The sequence below is a fragment of the Myxocyprinus asiaticus genome, chromosome 23 (assembly GCF_019703515.2).
Source record: "Myxocyprinus asiaticus isolate MX2 ecotype Aquarium Trade chromosome 23, UBuf_Myxa_2, whole genome shotgun sequence".
Taxonomy (NCBI): domain Eukaryota; kingdom Metazoa; phylum Chordata; class Actinopteri; order Cypriniformes; family Catostomidae; genus Myxocyprinus; species Myxocyprinus asiaticus.
In genome coordinates this window covers 4,304,514-4,329,894 of record NC_059366.1, presented here as the reverse complement: position 1 = coordinate 4,329,894, position 25,381 = coordinate 4,304,514, and the positions used below count along the sequence as shown (strand labels likewise).

The window sequence follows — 25,381 nt, the reverse complement described above, 5'->3', positions numbered from 1 at the left end:
ATGGAATCAAACTACATGGACCTAAACCCTTCCCTCCGAACATTCCAAAAAACATGGGTTGTGTCCCCGTCTTCTGATTGGCATCGCCAGCGGGTGGGTGTGTCTTTAAGACCAAGTCTATACAATCTAGAGGTGGTCCAATAGAATCAATGTAAAATCTTAAATTGCATGAGACGCACCCTTGCATCTCTAGATGTAGACTTACGTTTTTTAGAATCCAAGCCCACACTCCCTCCTCCAATACCAAGTTTAAATCTTTCTCCCATAATCTCTTGAGAGAAGTTGAAGCTCCGTCCCCCAGACTCTGAATTAACAGGGAATAATACACTGATGCCTCATGACCTTTTCCAAAGGCAGTAATCACCACTTCAAGAGTATCTGCCCCTTTAGGGGGGTGTAAACTACTCCCAAAAATAGTACAGAGCAGATGGCGCAGCTGTAAATACCTAAAGAACTGAGATCTGGGAATCCTAAAATGTTGAACCAAATTTTCAAAAGATCTCAACACTCCACTCTCATATATGTCACCAAGCATATTAACCTCCCTCACAATCTGACCAACAGAGAGGCTCTCTCAGGTGGAAGCGACCAATGAGCCATATGTCTGTGACCAAATGCATAATAATAAAACAAAATCTTGGGTAGGTCTGGCCCACCTTTGTCAATCGGCCTGTGTAATTTGTTGAAATGTAATCTGGGACGTTTACCATTCCAACTGAAGGACTTCGCTATGCTTTCAAATTGCTTGAAATAAGAGAGGTGGACATCTACAGGGAGAGACCGTAGCAGGTAGTTGAATTTTGGAATACAATTCATTTTAATAGCATTAACCTTCCCAATCATAGATAAATGTAATGAAGCCCACCTGCCCACATCGCTCGAAAACCTCTTTATTAAAGCGTCAAGATTAACTCTAACTAAATGACACAAATTTGCTGGGAATAAAATACCCAAACACATAATGCCCTGATTAAGCCACTGGAAGGCACATGGCTGAAAAGCTGTTACTGGGCAGTATGCTGTCAGAGCCAAAGCTTCAGATTTAGACCAATTGACTCTGTATCCCGAGGAGGCAAGGCATAGATCTAGTGGGGTCGGAGATGAATAATAAAATATCATATGCGTAAAGCAAAAGCTTATGCGTCATACCTCCCACAACAACCCCTGGAAAATCATCTTCTTTTCTTATCGCGGCTGCTAATGGTTCCAGGGCAAGACAAAACAATAATGGGGAAAGAGGGCAACACTGCCGGGTGCCCCTATCCAGAGTAAAATAATCAGAAATTAATCCATTTGTTTGTACCGCCGCTACCGGGTGTCTATAAAGTAACTTAATCATTCCTATAAAAGTGTTCCTGAACCCGTATATTTCCAAAATCTTAAAAAGATTATCCCATGCTAACATATCGAACGCCTTTTCGGCGTCAAGTGAGATGGCAGCAACCGGAGTCTGATCATTCGCCGCTGACCACATGATATTGACGAGACGCCTGATGTTATCAGAAGAGCTGCGGCCCCGAATAAACCCCACCTGATCTATATGTATAAGAGATGTCATAACTTTACTTACTCAGTTAGAAAAATACATTTTTGACAATATTTTAACGTCCAGCTGGATCAGGGAAATTGTATGGTAACTCTTACACATGTTTGAATCTTTGTCCTTTTTAAAATTTAGACTGATCCTGGCTTGTGTCATGGTTGGCGGAAGCTTTCCATTCTTTAATGATTCCATATAAACTTCTAATAAAAGTGGAGCCAATTCTGTAGCATAAGATCTGGCCTGGGAGCTTTGCATGTGGGCAAGGCCTTAAATACCTCGGCAAGCTCCTCCAAGGTTATCTCAGAATCAAGAGAATTTATTTGCTCAGTCGTCAGTTTAGGGAGTTCTAATGGTTCCACAAAATTTCTAATATCTTCATCAGTAGACAAAGACGTGGAACTATAGAGATCAAGATAGAATTCTTTAAAAGCATTATTAATATCAATGGCTGAGGTAAAAATTCCACCACCAGCAGATTTCACTGAGGGAATGGTAGAAAAAGACTCTCTCTGCTTTATATATCTACCCAAAAGCTTTTTTGTCCCCCAACTCAAAATATGACCGTCTTGTCCTGAATAACCAAAAATCCACCTTCCGTGACAAAATAGTATTATACAGTTGCAATCAAAATTATTCAACCCCCCTGACCAGCAATACATTCTGGTGATGTGAATTAAAACACACCAACTAAAACCTCAATAAACAGTCAAAGTAAGTTTATAATACACATTTGAGTGATTTTGAGAACAAAGAGTTCAGTTTACCCAAATTTTAAAATAAAAAATAACTAATTCTCTCCACAAATGTCATGTCAATGATATTGAAAATATTCAACCCCCAAAGTCAATAATTTGTGGAGCATCCTTTATCCTTAATAACAGCAAATAAATGTTTCAAGTAAGTGTTCTCAGGCTTCGGACACCTCTCTATTAGAATTATTACACATTTCTCATGAGCAAAAGCTTCCAGCTCATTGACATTCTTTGGTTTCTGTGCTGCCACTGCTTCCTTGAAATCCCAACAAAAGTTTGCAATGGGATTTTAATGATGGACTGAAAGGGCCATTTAAGGACATTCCACAACCTATCTCTGAACCAGATTTTGGACAACTTGGATGTATCCTTGGTGTTATTGTCTTGCTGGAAAGTCCAGTGATCACCGAGCTTCAATTTACACACTGAAGGCATCACATTTTTCATGCCAAAATGGCCTGATTCCTGAAAGAATCCATGGTGTCAGTCACATAGTCAGGATAGCCATTTCCTTCAGCCACAAAACACCCCCATAACAGGACTGACCCACCTCCATGCTTGACTGAGGGGATGGTGTCATTCTTGTCATCACCTTGTCATCTTACTCCAGATGTACTGCTGACCCATGGGTCTAAACCTCATTTTCAAGTTAGTGTCATACGTCTATAAAATCTTCTTGCAGGACTCCACAGGTCTTTCCTACTTCTTTCCTATTACTTCTTGAATATTCAAGTCAACATTTCCCTTGGTGAAGTTTTGCTTTCTTCCACACCCCAAGAAGGTTGCTGTTGTACCATATTTAAAAAATGTATGAATGGTGCTGCCAACTTTGTCTATTGGAAATTGAAGTGCCTTGGAAATGTACTTTTAACCATGACCTTTCTTGTGTAATGAAATAATTTCCTCTATTAGCTTTTGAGACAGTTTATTTTTAATTGCATTTTTTGTATAGAACTACATTTTTGCTTACAATGCTAAACTTACATTTTAAAACTTAAATAAGTGCCATTGCAGATTGATGACTTAATTTTGTTTTAAAACAATTACTTGTGTAGCCTTACATATTTAAGGAACAGCTACATGCAATAGGGATTGAATAATTATGACATGGCTGTATTTAAAAAAAAATCCTGCTATTTACAAATATTAGGTTATATATTCACACTATGACTTTGAATGTGTCACTCAACTGATATAGATGTAAAGTTTAAAAATTTTGGGTCATCAGAAAAGTTTACCTTTGTAAATCCTTTCTGTCTTGGGGGGGTTGAATAATTTCTATTGCAACTGTATCTGTATTTCAATCAGGTAAATTCTCTGAGGCCATCAGATGACATTCCGCACTTCAGCTCTGCCTCAGCACTTTTAATATTCCCTTCCAAATCCACGAGTTCTCATTCTTTGGATTTTTGATGAATGAGGCATACTGTATAATCCGACCCCTAAGAACCACCTTAAGTGCCTCCCAAACCATGCCCACAGAGGATACTGAAGACCAGTTGGTCTCCATATAAACATTGATTTCAGCCTTTAACATTTGTTGGAAATCAGGATTTTGCAAAAGGGATACATTAAAGCACCAACTATATGATTTATTTTTCTCCATATGTGGCAACACCTCTAAACTCACCAGGGCATGATCTGAGACTAAAATGTTTCCAATTGAGCAGTCATGAACAGATGAAATGAGGGACTTAGATATTTAAAAAAAAATCTATTCTAAGAATAAATCTTAGGGACTGATGAAAAAAAATTATAGTCCCTACCAGATGGGTTCAAAAGTCTCCAAATATCTGTAAGACCAAGATTTTTACACATCCTGTGAAGCGTCACTGTTGCTCAAGGGGGCTTACACGCTTTTGCTTCACTATGATCAAGGACTGAATCCATAAAAAGATTAAAGTCTCCTCCCAATATTATATCATGAGGGTTGCCAGCGGCTTGCAACATCCCTTCAAGATCTATAAAATAGCCCTGATCATCAGCACTAGGTGCGTAAATATAAGCCAAAATCAACCTTTGCCCCTGAATTTCTGCTAGAACAATAATGACTCTTCCTAATTTATCTTTAATCTGTTTGAGACATTTGAATTGTAGATGTTTACTTATCAATGTAATGACTCCCCTGATCTTACTCGAGCCAGCACTAAAGAAAACATGTCCACCCCATATCTTCCCAAATCTTTCAGCTTCCTGCGGGGAAAGATGCGTTTCTTGAAGAAACACTATATCAAATTTCTTTCGTTTAAGAAAAGAAATAACCTTTCTTCTTCTTATGGGGTGCCCCAACCCATTCACATTCCATGTGGAGAGAAATAATCAACTCATATTAACATTTGACATTTTGACATATGAGAAAAAATAGATTGTGTGTCAAAAATAATATTATAAAGACCACATTCCAATATTAGTGTAACAGTCAGACCCCGAACTTTCCCCAGAACAAAAAAAAAAAAAACAGAAAAAAGAAGAATGTGCACATTAACCCTGTGCATGACAGCACCAACTGCCGTCCATCCCTCTAAACTCAAACAGTCCATGCACACCTACGAGAGCCCCCGCGACAACTTTGCCATCGGATTGCTCAAGTCCGGTGTTTCTATACAAATTTTGTGAGATATAATTACATAACAGAAAATAATCTATAAAACAAACTCCAGCCAATAGGCAGAATAAACACAAAGAACATGTAGATTCATTCAGAAAACTGTCCCGAAGGTGTGTTCCTCCACAAAACAAGCTCCAACCACTAGCAGAGCCAGCACGAAAAAAAAAATAACGTTCAGTTTCCTCGGGCAGTCAAAGGAATGTTTAGTGAGCCAGCTGTTCATAAGTGCAGCAGATGACCAAATCCTTCCAATTTCATGCAAAAAATACTCCACAAAACAAACTCCAGGCATAAACACAAGGCACACACAGATTCATCCACAACCATCCCGAAGGAGTGTTATTCCACAAAACAAACTCCAGCCACTAGGTGGAACCAGCACAAAAAGAAAAAAAAACAGGCGTCCCATTTCCTCGGACGGTCAAGTATATGTTCAGTAAGTCAATCTCACTTGGGGGCAATGTGAGAAACACACCATGACTTCCTCAGTCCATTGATTTTATGAAAGACATTATTTGTTGTGGGCATGTAAATATTTTGCGGCCATACTTAGTATCTATTCTCAATTTGGTTGGGAACATCAGTGCAAAAGCGACCTTCCGTTGATGTAAGACTTTCTTGCATTCCGTCGATGCAAAAGTTTCTTGAAGGAGTGTTATTCCACAAAACAAACTCCAGCCGCTAGGTGGAACCAACGCAAAAAGAAACAAAAAGGCACCCAGCTTCCTCAGACAGCCAAATGTATGTTCAACGAGTCAAGCTCACTTGGGAGCAACATGAAAATCACCAAATGGCTTACTCACCCCATTGTCTCTATGAATGATATCACTTGCTGTGGGCATGTAAATATTTTGCAGCCATCCTTAGTATCTATTCTCAATTTAGCCGGAATCATCAGTGCAAAAGCAACCTTCCATTTATGTAAGAGTTTATTGCATTCCTTGAATTGATCACGTTTCTCTCTTGTCAAATTCGCAAAGTCTGGGAACAAGAAAATGCTGTGGTTCTTCCAAGAAAGCCTTCCTTTAATTCTTGCCTCGCATAACACAAGATCTTTATCGGATGATCTCAGAAATTTGGCCAGAATTGATCGGGGCCTGTCTCCTCCCGAGATCTCCGAGCCGGGACCCTGTTAGCTCGCTTGATTTCCAGCTTATGGCCTGTTATGTCGAGCAGACTTGGGAAGAGCTCGTCTAGGAATTTCACCATATCTCAGCCTTCCTCATGCTTTAGGAATTCCAACAATTCAGACGTTGTTTTGCCAATTACGATTCTCACGGTCTTCCGACTTTTCCCAAACGCACTGCAAATCTGCCTTGGTAGCCAGCGGGTTAGTAGCTTATTCCCTCTCCAATGACTCCAGATAATCGATTCATTTCTCGACGTCCCCGATTCTTGTAACTAACTCAGAGAATTTCGCCTCCATGGCCGTAATTGATCAACGTATTACAGCAAGATCCTCCAGGTTCACTACGACCTTCATCAGCATCACCGACATGCTGGACAGTTGCCGTTGAATTTCTCCCGCCGCACCGTCCAAACCGTGTCCCTGGTCTGCAGCCCTGTCTGGGGTATGAGCTTGAGCATGTAGGTGTCTTTTAATATCTCAAGACCCCGAGGATTTTGAATTGTTTGACATGTTGACTTCTTAGGACAGTTATGTAGCAGGGCATATCGAATCTTACCAGTTAAGACACAAAAATAAGCTCGCCATTCAAATGTCCGACTCCCGCATGGCGCCAAGCGACTCTCCCAGTAACTGGTGTCATCTTGATTTTTTACTGGATAAATGAAGTCCTGTCACCTTTAAGTGTTATCGCAATTAATTTACTTCCCACTTCTGAAGCTATTATGAATGTGAATTATGAATGCATCACATTCTAGTGCTTTGTTGTAGGAGAAAACAGGCAACATGGAGGACGGCAGGATCATTCTTGCATATTTCTTGGGGCACTCTTATTATGACACCGTAATACACGTTAGTCAACTTGCTGACAATAATGGGATTTTGGTTAGTGTGGCATGGGGGGGCGTGGTCATGTGTCATCTGCAGGAGAGGGAGAGCGGTAAGGCTTGTCACCTGGGTTGTGAGTACACAATTATACTCTCTGTATAATTATACTAAACTGTCTCTAATTATAGTGATGGCAGAGGGAGACCTGAAAAGGCACGCCAATGCATCAGTGCGGGAGAGAGTGACCACAGAGAAAGCTGGCTGCATGTGCCTTTATAGTGTGAAGCCCCAACGACTCGTTTGAGTGTATTTTGGCCACCAAGAGCCCTTTTTGTTTGAACTTTGTGTGACGCTGAAAGAGTAATAAAAATACTCACATTGACTGTTTGCTGTCTTCTGACTCCTCCATTGCCCACGAACTCAGAGACTATAACAGTCAAATACATGCAATTTTCTCTGAGTAAAAATGTACAAAATGCATCAGATGGTTACTGATTTCTGATATACGTAAATGTTTATGACCGAAACGGCAAGTAAAAACAAGGTAGCTACATTTAGAAAAATGAATAAAACATATCAGTCACTACCGAAACCGTACTATCCTCTGTTATGTTGAAAGTTTATGTCTCGTCCCAACTTGAAAAGTTGGGAATTTAAATGATCTTCAAGTTTCCAATCATAATTACGTCTTGATGGGGTGTTCATGTGCAACTTTCAAGTAGGAAACTCATATTTACGAAAATGTCTGATGTCACATGAAGGCAGCATCAGTAAATCCCAAGTTCACACAAGAGTCATTTCCTAGCAGAGTAACCACAGGTGTAGCTCAACACTTAACAACATAGTATCATTTTGTACATTATACATTTTGTACATTTGTGAATGTTGTTTTATCATTTAAAACTTATTTTGGTGAAAGGCTTATATATATATATATATATATATATATATATATATATATATATATATATATATATATATATATTAACTCTTCTTGAGTTATCTTTCTTTTAAAAAATGCCACTTTCTTTGATATTTTGTTATATAATTCAATGGCATTTTTAAGTTTGGCTTAAGTGTCCAAAAAAGTTTTGGGGCCACTGGGGTTCTGCTTTGAGCTGAGTGTGTTACAGCTCACTCTTTTGATCGGGCCCTCCAGGACTTCATCGATGGCGGCATAAAGTTCAGCAGATTGCTGACGAAGCTGTGCGGGTGAGCACATCTGCACAGAGAGAACACCAAAATAACATTGTACATTTTCATTTAAAAGATCAGATGCTGTGCTTTCATTCTACCTTTGAATGTGGGTCCTCCCACGTATAGTTGTCCGCAGGGTTAACCAATGCCTCTTTCTTGTTGACCTCATCATCTATGGCCTTCAGCAAAAAGAAAATTACAGATGTAGATTAAGCTTAAATTTTTTTAATGATACATGCTATTAAGGCATAACCTTAACAATTGGATAGTAGGGTTTTTTTTTTTTTGGAAAGAGCTACTAAATCCTGAAGGTTTTAGCCTGTTTGAATCTTAGCCTTATTTTTTTCACTACGGATTGACCCTGTCCAATATGTTTAAACCTCTTCTAATGTCTAATGAAGCATGCAATGTGGATGACTCATTCTCCTTGCCCTGTTGAGATTTCTTTTGAAAAAAACCAATTACGAACAATTCCATTCTGCTGTCCATCAACAGAAAAAATAATCAATGATTCAGTTTTACCTCCTTCCATTAGCATCATATGACCCTCTTTTGTGACTATAGAATTGCATGGAATCTACAGAACAACAGCAATATAATGGCTGATATTGATGGAGTGAATGAGATCTAAGATTGTAAGTTAAATAAGAGCTTTCATTACAGTAATTAGATAAAGCAGCTCACCTGCTGCTCCTGGAGTAGTGTATTTGTAGGAATAGCAGCGATGGCTTTGTAGGTAGATTTGATCTTGTGTGTCTATATTAGGAAAGAATGGTTGAAAAGTCAATTCAATATAGTTAAAAAGCAGAATTAACTCAATCTACAGCTGTACCATGTACTAGGGGTGGGCAATATGAGTAATTCTTAATTATGGTCACAGTATTTCACAATATTGTTTTTTGTTTTACCTGAAAGTTCAAGAAAAATAGTTTATATATTTAAATAACCATGTGGTATCTGTTTGTGGATAATCCAGTTAATTAAATACTTTACAATTTAAAAATTTTTCTTATTTGATTATATTCTCTTTTTAATTGAAACTTGATCAGCACAAACCAAAAGATACAATTATTCATGACAAAAGAATAATAAGTCTGGCATTATAGTGTAAAAACTGCTTCAAATTTTGAAAAACTGATGTACTTGTGTCAGATTTGACTGTAAATTCAGGATGAGACCCGTTCAAAGCCATTGTAAAATAGCCAACATTGAATTCTATATTACTGTGTTAATTTGAGACTGCACATAAAGCAATCCTACCCATTGAAAGCCATAAAAATATATCTACCACTGTATAAACAGTATAGCAAAATGCATGCTATATACTGTCATACTGCACAGCCCTACCATGCACATATCCACCTACCCAAGATTGCAAACGAATGCAAAACATGCAAAATGCCAATTTACCTTTTCCAAAAATATACTTCTCTTGCATGAGTGTTGTGCATTTTCATGTTTCCCAGTAATGTTGAAGGCCGAGATAAGGAATGCATGCCAATCACAGAATTAATGCCATTGCTTTCACTGCGGAAGGGCATGCAAGTAGCGTGCATGTAACAACAAAAAGGCATGCACTGTACCTTTCTATTTTTATCGTTCCTGTCTGCGCAGTCTGGTGTGCTGCCCCAGAGGGACGGAGAGGGTGATGAACTGAGGGAGTATGAGGGTGATGGGGAGAGCTGGCGGCTCAGGGCCGCTGGGGAGGGAGAAAGAGTGCAGCGCTCTGGGGTGGAAGACCGGGAGTTTGGGTAGACTGAGGGACAAGCAGAAGAGGCTGGAGGTGTAAAGGACAGATGGGTGAGACCCAGGGGTCTGGGAGAGGGAGACAGGTGCACTCTTTCGACATCAATTTTGCTGCCATTTTGGAGGAGAGTACCTGGTCTGTTCTCTGTGTGGTTTAAAACTGGTGATGTGGAGTTATCACATGATGATACTGTGCATTTCAGAGTAGGGCAGTAGGATTTATATGAATTCTGTGCGGGTTTTGGTATCAAGGAGCTTAAATTGTCAGAAGACCTTCCTGTATGTTTCAGAGATGGCTCAGCAGAGAGATCAGATGTCTTCTGACCCTGTTTTAGTTCTAAGGAACCGTTTTCTGATTTTGGTTCATCATAAAGCTTTAAGGTTGCAAAAGAATTGTTTGGATCCATAGAAACAGTGTGATCACCTGACACTGATGTAGTCTCAGGGCTGCAACAGGACAGAGAGCTCGATTTAGGAGACAAGGACCTCAAGTGGGAGAAGTAGGTACACGAAAGGGGGCTAGGAACTGTAGGCAAATGGTTGTCCTTGTGATCTGATATGGAAAGGTGAGTAGGGGCAGCCTTGACTGTTAGTAAGCTTGGTGAAGTCAAAGGGCTGTCTTTTGTAGGCAAGATGATGCTACTACTGGTGACATGTAGCCAAGAGTCTAGTCTTTTAGGTGGTTGCAGTGGGATTTCTTTGGGTGCCTTAGAAAATGATGACATTGACAGAGAACTATGGTCTGGTTTCAGAGGTTGTGGCTTAGAATTCTGGCAAGGCTCACTACTGGGTCTATCTATGGAGGAACAAGACTTTGCTTTGGACATGTTCATGGGTGCAATGGCAGAGGCAGCTGAACAAGCTAAACAGGAGGACATGCTAATTGGACTGATGGGCCAGCATGGGGTGTAGTGTCTTTGTAAAGTAGAAGACAGAACTGGTAGACGTCCTTTCCTGAGGATGGCTGTTAGCAGGGAGAGCTGGGTTGGTGGGGGCCTGTGTCGGGCATGTGGAGAGAGGGGACAAGGTGAGGTCGCTCGACTGCCACAGCATGGTGTTCCACAAGCAGACGACATCAAACTGGAGCCAGGAGCCAAGGCGTGCCTCTTAATTCGCACAACTGAGGGCGTGAAGGACCCTGATCTTATGGAAGAGCACGGGGAGACTGTGCGACTAAGGGGGACAGGAGAACCATTGGGTGACAACATGTGGAGTGCTGGCCAGCTCCTGTCCTTGTCCCAGCCCTCCGAGAGGATAGACTCCTTAGAGGATGCTGAGGAGGTGATGAAATCCATCGAGTTAGCAGGGCTCAGGACCTCATCTCTCTGGGATGTGCTATTTAAAAACAGACGCAAGCTGACCTCAGCAACCGCTGAAGTGTTGTGAAAGCTTAGATGAGGAATGCCAAGGTGTTTGTTATCAATGGTTTCCATGGTGGCAGGGCTTGACTTGGGGGTTATGCTGCCAAATTCTGTGTGAGGCCCAACTAGGGTGGTGTGTGGGTTAGGCATTAAGTTGTCAGTTGACTGAATCTGAGAAAGCAAAAAAATTAAAGAAGCATAAACAGACCTCATTGGAGTAATTAATGAGCTACACGCATGTCACAGCATTGATTGGAATCAATGTCTACACACTAGAGTTTTCACTGTGCCAGAGAACATTGTGAATCCATTGATTTCAATGGGGAAGGTGCATGGCAAGGACATAGAGGAAAGGAACAATGGTTTCCAAAAGTGATGCTCCATTATGTGACCAAAATTGTAGAAATTTTTAGAGAGGTGTCCAGTTGTATTTTTGGAAATCCAATTCACTGTATTCACCTTTGATTCCGAAATGACTCGGCTAATGAACCCATTCACTGTAGTCTAACTCTTTGCTGTAATGGAACCTAAACATTAGAGTTTACGTTGTATCAAAGGATGATGCAAATGATTCCAATTGGGATGGTGCATGGCAAGGGTGTAAATGAAAAACGCAAGGGTTTGCAAAAATGACCCTTCATTATGGGACCAACAGTTAAGAAAATTGTAACTTTTGCAGCACACTCTGACATTGGCGTCCGTTGACCAATTAGAAGTTTGGAGAGGTGGGTCCAGTTGTGCTTTTAGAAATTGAATTTGCACTATTTCTGCTTGATTTTACTAACTTAATTCTTCTTACACCCTCAAAACACATCTGAAAGGTGAAACAAATGGAATTGTTTGATGCTGGCTTGAGCTGGGCCTGTTTGCATGGCAGATGAGGGAAATGTTTAAAACTTGTCTGAAAACAGTCATTATGTTTGCAGTCTGTTTGGTGCCTCTTGTGGTGCAGAAATTACACACATTAAGAGTTCCTATCCATCAAATACTTTGTTAGAGCTGCCTAATGTGTTTTTTGTTAATAGGGGACCGCAAATAACTTTGATCACAACAGGGAACAGCTGTGGGTGATCAACATACTCATTATCATGATGTCTGCCAATCGAGCAAGTTAAAAGATATAAAGAAGTCATTGCATAGCAACTTGAATAATTAAATGATGACTGAGTCTTGATTTCTTTTGCTTGTACTCTACAAACAGTCCATCTCTAAATTACTTCTTAAAAAAGTATTGCTTTAATAACTTTCTAGCATAATTTTGTCTACAATATTTTTTTCACAATATAACTATTATATGTAGTTATGAAACACATAAAGAAAGTTCAGCAGCAAATTGACAGAAAATATTATTTGGCTACGAATTTGGGTTTGTACGGACAGAGTAAACCAAAACACTCACCTCACTTTGAGTGGTGTTCTTGAAGGTTTCTCCAGTCTTGCCCTCCTCTGGGTCTTGGATGTAAATAACCTCAGCCTTGTAAACCCTCTCATCGGCCATTATGTCTTCAGAGTCCCCTGGCTCTCGTGTCTAACATTGAAACAGGAAATGTTACTAAGCGACACCAAATCTGATACGGCAGCTGTCCTAAAGTGAGCCTCAGCCACGAATGGCTATTTCCAGCTCCTGGGCATTTTGAGAATATGATAGAGTGAGTGAATGCATTCATATGTGCCTGTGCATCCTGTTCCAGCCTGCATATCTTTTTACCAGAAGACCATGTCCCTCATGTATCACTCACATGCAAGAGCACATGACCCACCCAGATTGTGTAAGCCCTTCAGCAAATGCCTTTCGCATGCGAGAAACATGTAATTTCCTCTGCCAAGGGAGTCTAAGTAGAACATCACCCACAATCACTGAAATCTCAATCCATCTGACATGTTTGAGTGGTATTTGAGATTGAAATGAATAGTTCATCCGAAAATGAAAATTCTGTCATTATTTACTTACCCTCATAGGCTCCAAACCCATACCCAAAACCAAACCCATAATCTTCATGCAGCTCTTTCCATACAACGACAGTTTACTGTGACCAAGACTGTCAAAAACACCATAAAAGTAGTCCATATGACTTCTCTGCTATATTCCGAGTCTTCTGAAGACATAGGACAGCTTTGTGTGAGGATCAGACAAAAAATTTAAGTTGTTATATGCCGAAAATTCTCCTGGAGCTGCAGCTCTCAAATCTCATTCTCCATTTTGCATATTCAAAATGGCATGTCATTTTTTGTTTTTTGTTTTTTTTTTGTTTTTACTGGATGTAATACAAACGTTGATATAAGGAATGGACATTTGCACTTCTAAAAATGTAATTATTGATATAAAATATTACAAAAATGTATATAAAAGTTTTTATAGTGAGTAGTACATTGGTGTCATGTGAAACTGGATTTTCAACCAGTAAGAAATTTTAGATGTCTCTGATTGCGTTTTGAATAGGATTGAATGACAGATCATTGTGAAATTTTACTAGTGAAAATGTCATTACAGACATTAGCAATTATGTTTTTACTAGTTGAAATTAAATTGTAGATATCAAAAATAGGTATTTCAGCATTTTTACTAGTGCAAATGTGTTTACTGATATCAAGAATGTGCATTTTAACTAGTGAAATACTTAATTGTAGATATTGATAATTCATATCCTGCACATGATTAAATGTTGAAAGGGCTTGCGATAAACATGCCATTTTTGAATCTGAATGAAAATGCGAAGGAGATTTGAGAGTTTTGGCAGAAAAGGAGGTTTTAGAAAACTTGAAGTATAGTGCATGAGTCATATGGACTACTTTTGTGTTTTTTTTTTTAGCTGGACAGCTATGGCCATGAACTTTTATTGCATTGAAAAAACTGTGTAAAGATTCTTCAAAATTTCTTCTTTTGGAAAATAAAAGCATATGGTTTTGGAACAACATAAGGGTTATTTAATAATAATAATAGCTTTTATATCTGGTTGCATGTTCTTTTCCTGCTTACTGTGTGACATATGGCATAACAAGAACCATACTGAGCTGGATGTTTTGGGTATAGACCTCACCTTGTTTGGCCAGCTTGTCTGAAGTGCCTTTTTCCAGTTTACCGTAACCCTGTTCTCATTAGGCAGTCTTTTCAGCAGAGGTACAAAGGTGAAAGACTTGAGCTTGGTTGCGAAGACAGTGGTGACCTGTCAAATCATATAATTAAAGTGGTTTCAGTACACTTAGAGGAGCAGCTTTGAGCACATGCAAATGAAAACAACAAAGAGCCATCAAGTCTCTGCCAGATTCAAAACGAGTGCCGTATCCAAATGATCAGTAATGTGTCATTCACATGTAGTCTGATTAGAGCATTGAATGTTAAGAAAACATTTAAAACGTCTTCAGTCTGAGACACAAATCAAGGGATGTGATTATAAAATCATGCTAAAGCTTTTCGTAACACTTTGCAATCATGCTTTTCTTTTATACAGCAGAAGTGGTTCAGCATATATAGTCAACAGAAAACTGCATCGGGATGGAATATGTGCTCGTCTTGCTTATAGTGCCAAAATATTTTGATGCATCATTTGATACAAAATATAAATGAGTGAAGAGTGCCTCACACAGCACTTTTGTTCAGCTATATGCATTCCAATAAAAATTAGACATCCCCTAGGCTACAGTTTTGTACTACAATTTTCCTGAAAAAAAAAAAAAAACAATTACAGAAAGAAACTGTAAGCAACCTTATAAATTATGTCAGAATATAGATTTTAAGAGGAATGTTGAACATTCTGCTGACTTTAGCACCGCCGTTGACATGAAATGAATTGAAAATAATATTGTGTACTTTAAGGCTGTTGTATATTCATTGGAATGCTGTAGAAACAGAGGCTCTATTCATGTGTATAATTGTAGGAGGTGGGACTGCCCTTTCCTACTTTCATTTAAAATCTCACAATTAACGATTGTTGCCTTGCTCTTCTGACAGAGAACTGAAATGTTCCTGATTATGTGCAGGCAGTAGCAGATGTCAAAACTAGTCTATTTCAGCAAATCTTTTATGAACTACAAATGAAAATAAAATACACAGTATATACTGTATACATAGCTTTTTACATTTTCTGTAGAAAAAAACATGGTGAGTGGTGCTTGCTCATCCAAAACCTGCTGTCATGATGCTAGGGTGTTCTGAGTGGTTGTTGCTTTACAGTTGCTAGGGTTCTTTGGGTGTTTCTTTGGCGTTGCTATGCAGTTGCTAAGCTGCTCTGCATGTTTTTGCTTTGTGTTGCTAAGTTATTGTGAGTGGTATTGCTAAGGTTTTTTTATATGTTGCTATGTGGTCGCTAGGGTGTTCTGGCTGGTTGGTATGGAATTTTTGTGCAGTTACTTAGGTGTTCTGTGGGTTTTGTTAGCGTGTGGTCATGCGTTTGCTAGTTGTGGTTGGTTTCTCGTGTGTTGCTCTGCGGTTGTTAGAGTGTTCTGGGTTGGTAGGGCATTGCTAGGTAGTTTTTCAAATCAAAATAGCCTATCTCAAAGTTGCTGTGATATTCTGGTCTCTAGATGTGGTTAGGGTCATAGATATACATACATAGATCCTGCATTAGCAGCTGTTGGACCACAATATTGGAAAGGTTGAGAGCTATTCGTAAACACATGAAAGTACTTTGACAGATGCAGTCAGCAACAGTCTGAAGTCTTTTCAAGCTAATTTTCACAAGATAAAAAATCCTCATTAAACAGTAAAGGGCTAAAAGGGTAAAAGGCTTTTATATATATATATATATATATATATATATATATATATATATATATATATATATATATATATATAAAAAAAAATAAAAAAAAAAAAGGTTGATCGTCAGAGCAGTGCCTGATGATTTAAGCTTCAAATGAATGTGGCAGGACTAGTGATCATAAACATGACAGGATGGATAGGTCATAATCATAAATGAATCTAGCTCCAAAAACATCCATATACATGTATTTGTTTATTCAAATCATATAAATGTTATTAAATCATATTGCACTTATCATACACATCATAAGTTCTAAATATATTTTAAACCAAAACACTATTAAACTATTACATTAAATTATTAATTAAACTGAGATAATAAATAATTGCAGTGTTCAGTATTATACAGATAATGAAAGTGCAGTATTCATAATTTACATCAAGTAAGCCAATCTTTTGATTTCTGAGAAATACAACCACAGATATCAACATTCCTGTGAGTTCTCTCCAAAAACAGCATTTTGTTGTTTGTTTGTTTGTTTTGTTTTGTTTAGCAAACTCCAAATAAAGTTCTCTACAAATTAATATATAATGGAAACCATATTAAATATTAACATCAGGCAGCCAATACATTTTTTTATATGATGAACTCTCCACACTATAGCACCTTATGCAGCGCTCTGCTGCATGTCCTCTATTTACTTACATTCAACTTGTTGAACGTTCCAAAATGGTGACTCAGTTGACATATCCCGACCAGCTGAGTATGTATATTTAAGGTTCGGTTTCCTCCTTTAGTGTAAATCTATGGGATTTTTTTTACATCATGTTATTGTTCTGGGGAAAATTGTCTGATCACTTACAGTATAATAGCACACCTCTCCTTAACAAACCACACCATTTGAGTTAAAAGCACAAACATACTAAAACAAAGTTTGTTTATATCCCTAACAGTAAGTATGAGTAATAATAATGGTGATGTTTATCTTAGCAAACAGTGCACTGAAATAATCACTGGCTGTTGTTTTCTTGTCATTTCCTTTTCACATTCTACACTACCCAACTTTAAAGAGAAGAACACCCCCCGGTCATCACCATGTGTGTTTATTGTTGTTCTCTTGTCTTGTGTTTTATTATGGGTTTTGTAGTCCTTTTCATTGTCTTGTTCATTGGTTCCTGTGGTTATTTAGTTCCAGGTTTTCCTCGTTTTCTCATATATCCCTAGTGTATTTATCCCTTGGTTTTCCGGTATTCTTGGTCAGTTGTTTTCCTTTCCAGGCTGTAGTATTTGTATTCTCATTTATTTTGATTCCTTGTTTCCAGTGATTTTTGTTTATGTTTGTGTTTTGAGTTTCTTTATTAAAAGGCTGCACTTAGATCCACACTTCTCCTCTCATCAATCTCAGAACATTACAGATCAACCGACCGAAACCCTATGGATCTAGCTGCTATTGAACTGCTCTCTCTAAGGCAAGAAAGCAATACCATCGAGCAATACACAGAGCAGTTCTGCTAGCTCACCCATGCCCTCAACTGGGGCATCTACCGTTTTGGACTCAACGAGCCTGTGAAGTCCTGCCTGCCTGGAGGCAAGTGTGAACTCCCCTTGGTAGACTTTATTGATTATGCCTTGTGGATCATGCTATCCCCCTACACTGTGGGGTTTGACAGTAACAACCCCCCCCCCCCCTTTCTGCACCATCCAGCGCTCTCTCACCTGAGACGATGGGCTCTAAGAGGAGGAGAAGAGGGAGAAAGGTCCCAACCTCGGTGGTGCCAGCTTGAGTTGCCTCCACTTCGGTGGTCCCAACTACGATCGTCCCGATGGTCTCAACCTCGGTGGTCCCAGCTTCGGTGGCCCCAGTGGTCTCTACCTTGGTGGTCCCACATTTGGGGGTCTCAACATCGGTGGTCTCTGCCTCGGGAGACCAGGAGACCATGCCCCCTACATCACCGCTGCCAGTGCTCTCAGCCACGGAGGCCGTTCCCTTGCCGCTGCCAGCGCTCTCGGACACTGAGGCCGTTCCCTTGCTGCTGCCAGCGCTCTAGGCCATGGAGGCTGTTCCCTTGCCGCTGCCAGCGCTCTTGGCCACAGAAGCTGTTACTCTGCCACTCCCAGTGCTCTTGGCCATGGAGGCCATTACTCTGCCGCTTCCAATGCTCGCAGCCATGGAGGCCATTTCCCTGCAACTGCCTGGGCTCTCGGCCACAGAGATGCTGTGCCCTGTTAGGGCTTCACGAAACTTGGTTGATCGCACTAGCCAGTGGCGTAAATCGCTGTTTGTATGTTTTGGTGGCCGCAACAGAATGTTTTCAGTTACTAAGAAGAGGCTGTCTCATTGGATTGTGGATGCAATTTCATGTGTTTATGAGGTGCAAAGGGCTTCAGACCTTGTGACATACTCTACGTGTTTCACAAAGCATCAGCTCTAAGCAGTGTCTCGTTCCCTACTCAGGGAAACAGGGTTACATATGTAACCAAGTTGTTTTCCAATACTATTACTATGGTTTTATTTTGAATTTCAAGGTTAAAATATGCTTACTGTTGGTAAAAAAACATGTGATGGGGACAGTGTGACACCCTTGGGCATGATACATAATAGTTTAACTATATTTCATGTATTAAAACCATGGCAAATTTTGTGGTTAATATACTGTAGTTTTAATACAATAGTTAAACTATTGTTAATGTAGTAAAACCATGGTTAATTTTTGTAAGGGATGGATAAAGGTATTGCGAGGGAACCCAAAATTATTCATGAGGGAACGCAAACTTTTGTGAGGGAATGCAATCCATTGTGAGGGAAAATAAAACTTTTCGTGAGGGAACACAAAACTACTGCGAGCAGACGTAAAACTTTCTGTGAAGAAATGCAAACTATTGTGAGGGAACACAAAACTATTGTGAGGGAATGCAAAAATATTTCAGAATATAAATTCCCTCCCTGTCCATTAAAATCCAACCAAGATAATGGACAAAGCAAGAGAATTTCTGATTTTAAGCATACCTGTAATCCATTCAATGCTGAAAAGTATAGATGATAAATAGTTCAATGTAAATAAAGCTTTGCGCTTTGTGTGAGGAGCATTATTTGTACAAATTAGAAATCTCATAAACTTGCCAAAAAGCACCTACCAATGCCTAGTTGAAGTGAAAATCTGCCATCCTTTCCTATATAAAAAGTTCTACAGAACATCTATCTCTCAAGCATTTAATTATCTAATTAAATACGTCACTTAATGTGTGATTGCGTAACTCATGGCCCACTAGAAGGCAATGACATTATTCCAAACTTACTGCAAGGGGCAGTAAGCACACCTCCAGCTGTACAGGCAACAAACCACACTTTCTGACAGCAGACAGCACAAGATGAGGATGCATTCTTACATTCAAACACAGCTGGACAGAGCGGAAATTTGAAAGTGCGTTTTAAACTATGTTTAACTTAACAGAGCATCCTTAAAACGCTGTGTTTATGACACAACGCAAACAAAGTGAGATGTTCCAAAAGTCTCTGATGCATGTGTACATAGACACATCCTGTACCTTGGATCTCAGGTGAATTCAATTGCAAAATGGATTGCTGTGGACTGCAGGCCAGTCATAGGTCATTTTCATTCATATGGAAATAACCAATATACAGTAGTGCCTTCTAAAGCCAATTTTTTTAAATTGTCTAATCAATGCTGTACTCATCTACTACAATAATGTAAAGTATTTATATTATCTGAATTTATATATATATATATATATATATATATATATATATATATACACACACACAGTTGTGCTCAAAAGTTTGCATACCCTTGGAGAATTGGTCATATACTGTATGTACCATTTTTAAAGAAAACATGAGTGAGCAGGCAAAACACACTTCTTTTATTTCTTATGGGATTCATATTCAACTGTAGTTTATAACAGAATGGCATAATCATAAAACAAAACATGGCAACCACGAAAAAAATTTAATGACCCCTGTTCAAAAGTCTGCATACCCTTAGTTCTTAATACTGTGTATTGCCCCCTTTAGCATCAATGACAGCATGCAGTCTTTTGTATTAGTTGTCTATGAGGCCCCAAATTCTTGCAGGTGGTATAGCTGCCCATTCGTCTTGGCAAAATGCCTCCAGGTCATGCAAAGTCTTTGGTCATCTTGCATGAACCGCACGTTTGAGATCTCCCCAGAGTGGCTCGATGATATTATGGTCAGGAGACTGTGATGGCCACTCCAGAACCTTCGCCTTTTTCTGGTGTAACCACTGGAGGGTCAACTTGGCCTTGTGCTTAGGGTCATTGTCATGCTGGAAAGTCCAAGAGCGTCCCATGCGCAGCTTTCGTGCAGAAGAATGCAAATTATCTGCCAACATGCTGCATTCATCTTGCCATCAATTTTCACAAGATTTCCCGTGCCTTTAGAGCTCACACACCCCCAAAACATCAGTGAGCCACCCACATGCTTCACAGTGGGGATGGTATTCTTTTCACTATAGGCCTTGTTGACCCCTCTCCAAACATAGCACTTATGGTTGTGACCATAAAGCTCTATTTTGGTCTCATCACTCCAAATTACAGTGTGCCAGAAGCTGTCAAGGTGTTGTCGGGTATATTGTAACCGGGCTTTTTTGTGGCATTGGCGCAGTAAAGGCTTCTTTCTGGCAACTTGACCATGCAGCTCATTTTTGTTCAAGTATTGTCATATTGTGCTCCTTGAAACAACCACACCGTCTTTTTCTAGAGCAGCCTGTATTTCTCCTGAGGTTACCTGTGGGTTTTTCTTTGCATCCTGAACAATTCTTCTGGCAGTTGTGGATGAAAACTTTCTTGGTCTACATGACCTTGGCTTGGTATCAAGAGATCCCCGGATTCTCCACTTCTTAATAAGTGATTGAACAGTACTGACTGGCATTTTTAAGGCTTTGGATATCTTTTTATATCCTTTTCCATCTTTATAAATTTCCATTATCTTGTAATGCAGGTCTTTTGACAGTTCTTTTCTGCTCCCCATGGCTCAGTATCTAGCCTGCTCAGTGCATCCACGTGAGAGCTAACAAACTCATTGACATTGACACACAGGCACTAATTGCGATTTAAAAAGCCACAGGTGTGGGGAAATTAACCTTTAATTGCCATTTAAACCTGTGTGTGTCTGTAACAAGGCCAAACATTCAAGGGTATGTAAACTTTTGATCAGGTCCATTTGGGTGATTTTTGTTATCATTATGATTTAAAAAGGAGCCATACAACTATGTGATGATAAATGGCTTCATATGATCACTATCCTTAAATAAAAGACAGATTTTTTGCATGATCATTCAAAATCAATGCCAAAATTTCACAATTTCTGCCAGGGTATGCAAACTTTTGAGCACAACTGTATATATATATATATATATATATATATATATATATATATATATATATATATATATATATATATACACTGTATATGTATATAATATTATATTTCAAATTATTTGAATATAATTATTTATATTTACTTAATCATAATATATTTAATTATTTTATTGTGGGGCTTTTCTCTGCAAATATTGATATATTTGATTCATTGTTGTAATTGTTTATTAATTAATTGGCATATACTGTAATTAATTGTGCTCTAAAATTTGAATCGATTGACAGCCCTATCTAAAACACTACAGCTACTAGGTACAAATAAATCTATTGGATTGTTTTATTTGGCTGATGAATCATACAATCTGACATAACATTTCTATTTGTTTGCAATGTTGAAGGATTCACTGGAAATTCTAGATGCTCTAAGGGTGGAGCTCAAACTGACTTATAAACATCAAGAAATAAAATCTAATTGGATAAACTATTCGTTTGTATACTGACGAAATCTGCAAATGGACAGAATAAGGAGTGGGAAGCAATCAAAAAGACATAGGCACATAATGAGAAATAAATATATTTATGTATTTATTTTAAAGACATGTTACACCAGCAGAGAATGCTTTACATGCCCTGAGAGTTCGCCACTAAAGTTTTTTTATTTTTCTTATTTTGTTTATCTGTGACAGCAAGTCTACTGCCATATGTGAGATGATTTAACTAAAGTGATTTCACTCAAGGGCTTCTTGCACCTCAGCAAGCATTTGATGGTAACACTTCCCAAGCACTGCCTCATTCTTAATGAATGCCACCACGCTAAGGCACATTTAATTGGGCAATTACTCTCAATATTTCTGAGGAGTTAGCCAGTTCTGTCACCATTAATTTCTGCATGATTACATAAAGAATTATTTTCATTTCCCTAGTTATCATTTTTCCTGTCAGTCTGTCACTTGCAAAACAGGTTATCTGAGTTAGTCTAAAACAAGACAAAGGTACTCAGTCACGGAGAAGTCTTCTAATCCAACATTAATTATTATTTATCACTTAGAATACAAGGTGCATCATGCACATCAAACAAATCTGGAAAATGGAATTAACTTATAATTTAGCATTTAATTTTTGCAGTACTATCGGAAGTCTTAAATGAGGGCGTCTGAATACAGAATAATGCACTGATCGTTGCCTGGCAGTGTCTCTCATCAATTTTATGGTAAAAGGTGGCTGTGTCTTTATAATAAAGGTTCACTAATTAAGCTTAGCAGGAGATTTTCTACCCTCTAGCCATGAATTAGTTAGAGTAGATAAACAAAATAACAGGAATTAGCATGATGCAATAAAGCAGGTTAGAAAATTGTAGGTCAACTCAAATGCACGAACAATCAATGATTTTTAACACAAACAGAACCGCAAATTTACAAAGTTCCTATGCATTAAAGATAATAAATGTTGAGACAGGGACGTAATTCTCCAAGCTTAATTTACTGATGATAATCGCTGACTTTTGCACATAGCATTGGTGATTAAAGCATATGAGAGTGCTATACATTTAAAAGGCCTCTTTTCCTCTGAATGTTACATCCATACATGTTCAGCCTCAAGTGGGATCTATATTTTAGCTTTGACATTCAACCGTTCCCTCTGTCATGAATGCAGGATAAAATAAACTTTAAAGACCACCCGTGACCTTCTTGTCAAAGGGCTTTGTGGCCCAAACAAAGAAAGAAACTACCACAAAAAGTATTATAGAGTGAGTGTAGAGCACAGTTCCTTGTTTGTTTGAATTTTAAGTTGCAAATTCACTGAACGTCACTCTAATACAGGGGTGTCCAAAGTCTGGCCTGCGGGCCATTTGCGGCCCTCCGACTGCTCCGATGCGGCCCGCGAGAGACTTTAGAAATAGAACAGAATTATAATTTCATATAATTATGGAGAAATTATATGAAATTCATATTCTGGGCACTGGACGTCTCTATCACATGCGGCCGCTATTCACAATGCATCGTCTCTGCTATTGCGTTCTGTGTCATCACCAGCTTCATCCACTGGCAGAGTTCAACAGGAGGTTGGAATTAGAATAATTATTTCCAAGGATGATACGCCCCGCAGAAAGAATTATGCATTTATTAAAGGACTGACATCAGGTTAGATACTTTACTCATGTACTTGTTCTTGTACCAACACCTCACATCATACAACTGAGTAGAGCTGTTGTTGTGCAAGCGGACGAACAGAGTTAAATGAGCGCGCACAGAGACGCGCGAACTGAGCATACTATTCCAGAACGTCCTCTGTAGCTCTGGGAAGTATACTGTAATTAATTGGTTGTTCTGATGTTTCGTTGAAACAAGAAAAATGATTCACGGGTTTCCCAGCGCCATTTGTTTGAGGACATACTCTACTGTAGATGAGAGCACTTAAAACACTTGCATGACTACAAAATAAAATGAAGTGCAATAATTTTGATCAAATTAAAATCTTATTTGTAATGCAAGTAACCACAGAACAGAAGTTATAATTGTATAGCTATAAATTCCTTGCATCACATCATAAAGTGATAAAATGTAATCTGATTCTGATTATTCTGATGGGTCACACCCAACACTCAGTAGCAGATCTATATGTTCTTTGCAGTACCACTGAATGGATGTCAAAAAGATATAAATGTGAATAAATGAGTATAATATTTTGTATAAGACGCATTATTGTTCCATTATAAGAGTTCTTTGTGATTAAAATACCTTATCCTTTATTTACTCTTAGGGCCTACACAAGCATACCATAGAGCACAAATTATGATTAAAACTTACATAATATTAAGCATGCAATATAAAGATTATGCATAGTGGCAATCTAGTTTCTTGACATTTTTTAAATTATTACAGCGATGCGGCTCGCGGAACCTTATTTTTTCTGCATTTGGCCCCCGACCGAAAAAGTTTGGATACCCCTGCTCTAATAGGACATAACTGATAGACTGGCATAACAATGAAGCAAAGGGCAGGTCTAAAACGGTTTGCTGATTGTCAGTTTTAGACACTAAGTTAATATAAACAACATGTTCAGCATCAGCAGCTCATTGGACGTTTGTTGAGTTCAGTGTGAACATGCAATGATTTACGTCAATTTCAAATCAACCAAATTTCATAAAATTTTTATTTTGTAGTACCTTTTCTGAAGAAATATAAACAAATGATGATGGATTAATATTAGCTGAATAAATAAAAATTGTGAACTATTTTGGAGCAATGAAAAAAAAATTACAGTGAACAATACTTTGACAGTATTAATTAATATTGTTTAATGTTAATATCTACCAAGGGTGGTACTAGGATATAATATTTGGGCAGGCATTTTGGTCTTTAGGGTGGCAAAACTTATATCTCTTTGTCGGGCCTTGGGGGTGCTCCTCCTTGATCATTTGGCTTGGGTTGGTCCCCCTTGATCGTGTTTGATCATTAGTCCTTTGGTCCCCCATAAACCTTATAAACCCCATTAACATTAACCAAGATTAGCCTAATAAATACTGTAAAAATCATTGTTTACTGTTAGTTTGTGTTAACTAATCCATTAATGTTACTACACAGCGCTTTGGAATACTTGATTCTGATTGGTCAATGGCACCATCTAGTGGTCTAATATTTCTGAGCAACAACCGCACATCCAGGGATTAAGACGTATCAGTCCAGTCGTCCGGGATTTGTGAGTCATCTTTCTTACTTCTCGGATCACTTTGAGATGTCTTCAAGTAAGCTAATAAATTACTTCTCATATAATTACACAATTTCGATGCAAATCAATATTTCATATCCATATATTTATTTATTTGGTAAGTAGCTGTGTAATAAGTGGGATAATGTACAGTCAGCCGGTTGTTATTGCAAAATAAACCCCTTCAGGGTGATACAACAGGGTGATACAAGAGTCCTCCACTTTGAGTCGAGACCATGATCATTATTTTGCGATAACAGCCGTATGGCTGTACATTATCCCTTACATAACAAATAGAACCTTATTGTAAAGTGATACCGATATGAGAATATCAGCGAATATGACATCCTTTAAAATTTCCCTTTTTGTGCTCTGCATGTGTTTGTTTTTTTTTTTTTTTTTTTTGTTTTTTTTTTGTCAACGACAGGAGAGTAAATGATGACAGAGTTTTCAT

The 25,381-nt window shown here is 38.5% G+C and overlaps 1 protein-coding gene across 4 annotated transcripts in view; it reads right to left on the bottom strand.

Annotated features, from left to right (window-relative positions):
* The window catches only part of mlip (muscular LMNA-interacting protein), a 97,509-nt gene that overhangs the window by 51,800 nt on the left and 20,328 nt on the right, over positions 1–25,381 (bottom strand). Inside the window, exons 2-8 of one of the 4 annotated variants that reach the window (XM_051650888.1) lie at positions 14,200–14,325; positions 12,561–12,689; positions 9,934–11,332; positions 9,638–9,831; positions 8,739–8,810; positions 8,153–8,233; positions 7,996–8,079 (exon numbers count right to left, since the gene is read on the bottom strand). In XM_051650888.1, coding sequence (XP_051506848.1) covers positions 7,996–8,079; positions 8,153–8,233; positions 8,739–8,810; positions 9,638–9,831; positions 9,934–11,332; positions 12,561–12,689; positions 14,200–14,325 — 2,085 coding nt within the window. Of the gene's footprint in view, positions 1–7,234; positions 7,285–7,995; positions 8,080–8,152; positions 8,234–8,738; positions 8,811–9,637; positions 11,333–12,560; positions 12,690–14,199; positions 14,326–25,381 lie in introns of all 4 variants that reach the window. The other 3 variants (XR_007892617.1, XM_051650886.1, XM_051650887.1) reach the window with 3 other exon arrangements.